Here is an 8018-nt window from a genome sequence, read left to right as displayed (position 1 = left end):
CCTGCGGGTTCCCCGTAACCCTCTTGGGGCGTCATTGTGGTTAACTTCTCCACATACGGCTCCGAGTGAACGGTCTTGGTCTCGAAGACGGTAACGCGTTGTGTCATTACCCTCTTGAAGGCGCCGTTGTGGAGCTCCGGTTCACCTCGGCCTCATTTCGGTGTATTCCGTGGCAAACCTTTGTTTTCCTTGTCCTTCTTTATTTGTTTACCTGAATCTGTTTTGTAAGAGGGTTCCCGTGTCATTTCGTATTAATTTGACTATTGTGGTTTTATTTATAAATTAGGACAAAAGCCTATTTCGAGAAGTATTACAGTACATTTATTGTACATCGGAGGGAGACGCGGCAGGGTCAGATGCCGATCGCACAGGTGACACCATCCATTTATTGTAGCCAAATCCCCCATTACTAGAGGAATCTTGACCGCCGGGTCGAAATGGCAGGCGATCCCAGCCACTCAAACCAACTACCTCAAGGCGCCGCGACACCACGCGCTGTCGGCCATGCCGAGTTGCAAACAGCAAAGTACTAAAAAAAATCCAGTTCCAGTCTCAAACTTGTACAAGTCCACGAGCTCGCGAGCAGAGAGCATCGACCAGACCGCCTGAGACAAGTACCGAGCTGCTTCGCGCGACCGCCTTTCTCTCCTATAACTACGCACGCCTCGCAGAGCGCAGCCACCCCCACAGCCACAGGCGACAATTGCATACCAGACACCCGGCATCCAGAGCTCTCCGCCGCGCACGAGCACCCGCTCCAGCATAGACGGTGGTCCGGCGCCGGCCGGCGGCATGGGCGTCCTGCGGAGCACGCACAGCATGCAGGCCGAGGTGGAGGAGATGCGCGCCGCGCTGCTCCACGGGGGCGGCGCGGCCGGGTGGCAGCCCTCCGCCGGCGACCCGGGCGCCGTCAAGCGCGCGGCCAGCGGCCAGGAGGGCGACGCGGGCGCGCGCACCGTGTGCGTGACCGGCGGCATATCGTTCGTCGGCTTCGCCGTCGTCGACCGCCTCCTCCGCCACGGCTACACCGTGCGCCTCGCCCTCGAGACACAAGGTCCGTCCCTCACTCATCCCTGGGCGGCCTTCCCGGCTGACCCGGACCGGCCATTGCTACCTGCTTTCTCTTGGTTGTTTTGGTTTTTCGGACTCTGGCATAAGCGGTCCAGTCGGGTTCCTTGGCTGAGTTGAACGATTCACGTCGTTTTCAGTCCACACCCGGGCTGCGTGCTTCAGAGCTGCCATATTTTACATGCGAAATGTGAGTTAGAATCCCCATTCTTGCTTCCATCTCACTCATTGTACAACAATCTGGTGCATCTACCCTTCATCGCATTTTTTAGCGTTTGGGGACTGTAACCACCGTAAAAGAATTATGGCTAGTTGGAGTAGTAGGCATCTATGTCCTGTCCTAGTATACGTGGAAACTATATATATGTCCTCTTTTGTCTTTGTCTGGCTGGTTTTTCCCCTATTCACATTCTAATTTAGCTTACAACCAATTTGGCCAATTTTACCATTTTAAACGTTCTCAGAGGGTACATCTCCGAGTCTCTGTTTGCGTACAATAGTTTATTAATTGGGGATGGCAACCGTGCCACCTACCGGTGCACTGGGTTTGGTCTTCCAGCTTTTCATCTCATGATCTTCGACGACTTCCACCTCATTTCGTTTACCTCCGGAATGACCAGTTGCAAGTCAAATCGACGTTGTCTAGGATTTCTTTGCAATTTGCACGATGGTTGTTAGGAAGCATATAGGAAGGTTAGCCATGACGTTAATTTGTAGCTTTCAGCCTTTCTTTTCCACCCCGGGAGATTCCACATGGCTAGACAGCAACAAGTCGAATTAACTTACCTCCAGGCTGAAAGAGACGCAGAATAGAAGATAATATAACGTATGGCCACTAAATAAGACGTATGAAACCACACATGTTTATCAGCTGCTCCGCCGGTGTTAGCTTTGGGCATGCTGTGTTCGATTTGATAATTTCGCCGTCTTTGGACCGGGCCATGCATACGGCGTTTCCCGCGAAAATTCCCCTGATTTGCGCTTGGCACCTTCCACCGGTCCATCGGTTTCTTGCAAGCTATGAGCCGATCCATATTCTTGTTCCAAGCCTATCGTCTGATTCGTCCGGTTGGTGAGTAACAGGTCTACAAAGCAGAACTTAGACACACAAACCATACCGTGCTGTATTTTCCACGGCTAGCTACTCCGTATTTGTTTTTGACGTTACGATGGGAATTGCTTGGTCACAAGTCACAACTACAACAAAAATCATCACTGACAATCCTTGTGTTCCAATGCCACCACCCATTCTAACAACGAGATACTAGCTAATTGGTCAACTCTGCTTAGAATAGTTGAACAAAGCTGCAGAGGTTTCATCTGTCTTCCGACTGGCTAAGCAAATGGTTGTGTAGCGTTACTGTTGAAGAAAAAACCCACTAACATTAGTTAATGTTAGGGCCCCTCTAATATTAGTTTATTTGAACATGCAAGCTATCCACATCATCTCTCATTCTTTTAGACATCTAATTGTCCATGTCATTTCACTAAGAAATTGTAATCATAATTATATTATATCCACCCGACGATCATGAACTGAACGCAAAGAAACATTACATTTGGCGATCATGGATTTGAATTGTATATATGTGGTTCTATTATGTTGGCAGAGGACCTCGACAAGCTGAGGGAGATGGAGATGTTCGGCGAGGACGGCAGTGACGGGGTGTGGACGGTGATGGCGAACGTGATGGAACCCGAGAGCTTGCACCGGGCATTCGACGGCTGCGCTGGCGTGTTCCACACCTCGGCTTTCGTGGACCCGGGGGGCATGTCCGGCTACACGGTGAGTAACCACTGCTACTACCTTAATAAAGTAGAAAGCTTTTTTTAATGATAAAAATAGAAAGTAGGCAAGGGCAAGATTGTGTGTTTTCTTTTATTTTTGTAGTTTCTTATGCAAATGAAAGACAACAAACATGTGTGCCACATTCTTGCACTTGCACATGTGAACACACCGTGGGTAAAACAAGTGCGGAATTGTAGTTGCTGGACCGGGAAGTTCGGAACAGTCAAGGAGTTGCTAAATAAGCGCGACTAAATACTACTATTAGTTGAATAGATGGGAAGAAAAAAATTCAAGGTTTTTTTTTTCCGAAATGGGGGTATACTCCGGCTTCTGCATCATGACGATGCACACAACCATTTATTATAAAAAGGTTCAAGGTAGAGACCAAGTAAGCAAGACGTTGTAGTGGATGGAATTCTACAATAATGTATGGTGTATCTAACTCAAGGCCCAAGTATGTAGCTAAACATCAATATATTCCGATCTTATTGAATGGTTGGTGGAGGTTGGAAGAAAGATTGATTGGAGTATAACTAGAACCGTACAGCTTGGTTACATCAATAAGTACCTCCTCCAATTCATAATACTCCAAAAACTAAAACCCTGAGCACTTATTATGGACTGTAGGGAGTAACAAATTAACATGATCCAATGAACAACGAGGTCACCAAATCAAACCTTTTGTGAAACAATCGAGGGCAGCATAGATTGGTCGTTTTCGGTACTAATGCCCACACAACGAAGATTAGGTCTGGAGAACAAAAAAGTTTAAGCCCATTATACCTACACTAGTTCCGCTATCTTGTGAGGTTCTGTTGGAGACATGGCAACATGCGCATCGCAGAGGTGTTCCATTCTTGCACACTTTGATAGCGATACGTGGCCATAATCCATCATAGAATCGACGGCCAGCGTGGTGTACCTTCGGATCTTTTTCCATTTTTTGACATTAAAAAAATCGAAGAGTTGACGTTTTGAATGAATTTCATTTAGGAGCACCTGTCTTGTTAGCTGCAGACAAGAAAGGATAGGTGACGCACTAGGCACAAAAAGTTAGTAACACTTCTTCTGAAAACTGAAAAGTACACCTTATTCAAGACATGTCGTAGAGTTGACATTTTGAAATGGTAAGACAGTACACACACGTGCTTCAGTTCAGTTGCGACTGGTGGTTGTAGTCTAGGAACGTGCTATCAGTTTAGTCTGGTCTTCACCTATCTTTGTCCTTGAAGAAGAGGTTGCACAATATACCGTACGTTTTTCAGAGACACTAATTCACTTGCCCGTGGAACAAGATCAGATTTGCCACGCATGCATATGACTGAAAACACAAATTGTGAGAAAAGACAATATGAACTTAACTTTTCCATGTTCGTTCTTGCTCCTAACAGAAACACATGGCGACCTTGGAAGCCCAAGCGGCAGAGCGGGTGATCGAAGCGTGCGTTAGGACGGAGTCCGTCAGGAAGTGCGTCTTCACCTCGTCCTTGCTAGCATGCGTCTGGCGGCAAAGCTACCCTCATGACAGGCGAGGTCCTAGCATCATCGACGAGAACTCCTGGAGCGACGAGACCTTCTGCCGCGACAATAAGGTCGGTGATCAGTTCACATATGGAACCCCGTGAATATGGATGTGAACTTGAGGAAAAATATGGCATTGTAATGATGCGGTATGAATCCTTTTTTCAGTTGTGGTTCGCGCTTGGCAAGACGGCAGCTGAGAAGGCGGCCTGGAGGGCAGCCCGAGGAAGAGACCTCAAGCTCGTCACCGTCTGCCCCGCGCTGGTCACCGGACCGGGATTCCGCCGACGCAACTCTACCGCATCCATCGCATACCTCAAAGGTCGAGACCTGAATGAATCGGTGGGAGGACTGAACAACCTGAGAATCTCAGCTCACTGACGTACATGCATCGTCTGCAGGTTGTCGTGCAATGCTGGCCGAAGGCGTCGTAGCGACGGCGAACGTCGAGACCGTCGCCGAGGCCCACCTCCGGGCGTACGAGGCGATGGGTGGCAACGCGGCCGGCGGGCGGTATATCTGCTACGACCGCGTGATCCGGAGAGCCGAGGAGTTCGCCGAGCTAGAGCGGCAGCTGGGGATGCCGAGCAGAGCAGCACCCACGCAGAGCGTCGACGACCGGCCGGCGAGGTTCGAGCTCTGCAATCGGAAGTTGGGGAGACTCATGTCGTCCAGGAGGAGGTGCACGTACGAGGACTATTACCCTGTGAGGTTCGAGTAGGTTGCAGCAAGGCTGGCTGATGGAGGATTGAAGGCAGTTCATTGGGATCGGAGGAAGGTACTACCGTCTATAATCAGTGCCCGTTACTGCCCAAGCTAGGAACTAAGGATGAAGAACGGACTGCCCTGAGTGGCCAATGCTGCTTTTTTTTTTAAAAAAAAGGGTTTGTGCCACTGCTGCTTGAATGGAAGGGATGGGAAGCAGAAATGCAGTATAGTGCTGTTATCGTCCTTTAGAATGGGCAGGAGCGGTGAGCTTAGTGAGCGCATGTGCCATGTTTGGATAGTGGTAGTGCAATCCAGTAGGTTACTAGATGATACCACGTATGTTGCTATGGAAATTTATAAAAAGTGATACGCGAAAAGTTAGAAGGCATGCCAAATCCTCGAAATGGTACAAAGATCATACCCCTATCAAAAATTTGTGCGAGTTCACTGAGTTATGCAAATTTTGTAAAATCACATGAAGCTCAACCATGCTGGGCGGTTCAAAAAAATTTAAAACTATTTATTTGGAATTGGATGGAAAATAGTTCTTTAATAGCTGAAATTTGTGCTTGGAAATTCTAAGGAATAATATAATACAAGAATAATGCTACATGTACGGAATGTTCTTTTACAAAAAAAAGTCTTACGGACAAGCAGCCGTGGTACAATAGAATTTTATCATGGCCCAGATTTGGAGGAAGGAAAAAAACGAGCACCAACTGGGTGGCTCTACCTCAGCGCATGGTAAGTTCCGTATGCGTAGGGTTATGGAAAACGCTTGAGATCTGTCGCCCGATGCGCGCTGATTATCGGCCGTTGCTAGGTCCCACCACCTTATCTTCACGGTGACCACGCAATCCCTCTGCTCCCTCGGTCTCTATGACCTTCTTATGGAGCGGCCGCGGCCTGTGCTCCCCGCAGCGAGCTCTACCCTACCGATCTCCATGGCGAGGCGCTCGCCCTGCTCCCTCCCTCCGAGAACCGCGCCTACTCCTCCCCGGCGAGCGCCCCCTGCTCCTCCCGGCGAGCGGCCCCTGCTCCCCCCGGCGAGCCTCACGCCCTTCTCCTCCCCCGGGAGCCCATGTTCCTCCCCCGGCGAGTGCGTCGCCCGGTGAGCATACCGCCTCTGCTTCTCCCCGGCGAGCGGCCCCTGTTCCTCCCCCGGCGAGTGCGCCGCCCGGTGAGCATACCGCCTCTGCTTGTCCCCTGCGAGCGGCCCCTGCTCCTCTCGGCGAGCGGCCCCTGCTCCCCCCCCCCCCCCCGGCGAGCGACCCTCGGTGAGTGTTGTCAACGACGGAGCTGCCGCCGGGGCATGAGATATTAGAGGAGAGGAAATGGCCAAGGTAGTGTGGGGATGTGGATACGGTTTTTTTGTTGTTAATTATTTATTGTAAATATATTGGTGATTTGTTGTAAATATAGTTTTGAAATGGGAATTGTTGTTGTACTGTTAAAACTGTTGCCGACTATTTGAGGGGTAAGTGCATTTTTTTCTATAAGGGAACATCGCCCTTATTAACCAAAAGTACGAGTTCAACACAATTTAACCATTACAATCAAGGAAAAGGTAAAGTCGATACTAGTATCAACCATAAGAAAACACGACCTATAGAAAAGCTATCCATTTGCTAGTCTATTAAGATGCCGCCACCCAGTAGCCTGGAAAAAGAATTTTTGAGCAACCACTAGCATCCGGTTGCATCCAGTAACCATATCCTCCCGCAACTCCAGTGGAAGAAGAAAAGCCCATTGTTGAATCCAATGAGTAGCACGCCGGATAACCTGCAAAAAGTTAGTTCCAGAATGTTTGTTAAATATAATATCATTGCGGCTTATCCATATTGACCAACAAAGCACAGAAACGACAATACAAATCTTTTGCTTATCGGTCTTTGTTACTCCATTATGCCATTTACCAAACATATTGGTAACATTAGCTTGTGGAGGAATGTTATAAGAGAGGTATATCATACGCTAAATTATTTTTGCAAATGGACAATCAATGAACAAATGGTTAACGGTCTCTGCAGAATCACAAAAGCAACATTTTTGACACCTATTCCACTTCCGTTTAGCTAAGTTGTCCTCAGTAAGAAGCACCTTATTACTAAGAAACCACATAAATATCTTAATTTTTAGAGGTATCTTTAATTTCCATAGATATTTACGGAGAAAAATAGTATGTCCATTCATTAAGTCAAGATACATAGACTTGCCTGAAAAAACACCTAAATCAGTAAGTTTCCAAACAAACTTATCAGATTCAACTGATACGGTAACTGTCATTAGCCGCTGACATAAGTGCATCCATTTCAACCATTTATCACCATTCAAACCTCTCCTAAAAGAAATATTTATATGCACAGTTGCAAATACTGTTGATACTAAAACATTTTTATGTTGCATAATATTATAAAGCGCCGGATATTTTTAGGAAAGAGACAAGTGTCCCATCCAAACATCCTCCCAGAAGTCACACTTGTCCCATCACCTATTTTGAAATATCCTCTTTTAAAGAACTCATTATTTACATGCATGAGTCCTCCAAAAGGGTGAGTCTGTTGGTTTTACTTCAACTTGTGCCGTTTTGTTTTTGAGGTATTTATTAACTAGCAATTGATGCCACATACCCTCCTCAGAAAGGAGTTTAAACAACAATTTGCTAAGTATACATTTGTTCTTTAACTGAAGTACCTCAATTCCAAGCCCCCCTTGATCCTTAGGCCTACAAATGATATTCTATTTTGATAATCTATATTTCTTCTTATTTTCATCAGATTGCCAAAAGAAATTAGATCGATAAAAGTCTAGTCGCTTCCTTACCCCAACTGGGATTTTCAAAAAGGAAATCATAACATAGGTAAACCTGTGAGTACATAGTTGATCAAAACCAACCTATCCCCATACGATAGCATTTTGCTACGCCAACAAC

At 47.1% G+C, this 8018-nt stretch overlaps 1 protein-coding gene across 1 annotated transcript; it reads left to right on the top strand.

The window, feature by feature from the left end:
• Nucleotides 1-547: 547 nt before the first annotated feature.
• Nucleotides 548-5474, top strand: LOC127343077 (cinnamoyl-CoA reductase-like SNL6). The gene is made up of 5 exons (XM_051369154.2): nucleotides 548-1054; nucleotides 2679-2854; nucleotides 4249-4449; nucleotides 4547-4700; nucleotides 4780-5474. Exons 1-5 carry the CDS (start codon nucleotides 793-795, stop codon nucleotides 5097-5099), a joined length of 1113 nt encoding a protein of 370 aa, XP_051225114.1. The 5' UTR covers nucleotides 548-792; the 3' UTR covers nucleotides 5100-5474.
• Nucleotides 5475-8018: the final 2544 nt, after the last annotated feature.

Source organism: Lolium perenne, chromosome 3 (genome assembly GCF_019359855.2).
Source record: "Lolium perenne isolate Kyuss_39 chromosome 3, Kyuss_2.0, whole genome shotgun sequence".
Taxonomy (NCBI): domain Eukaryota; kingdom Viridiplantae; phylum Streptophyta; class Magnoliopsida; order Poales; family Poaceae; genus Lolium; species Lolium perenne.
This window is presented reverse-complemented; position numbering and strand designations above follow the sequence as displayed.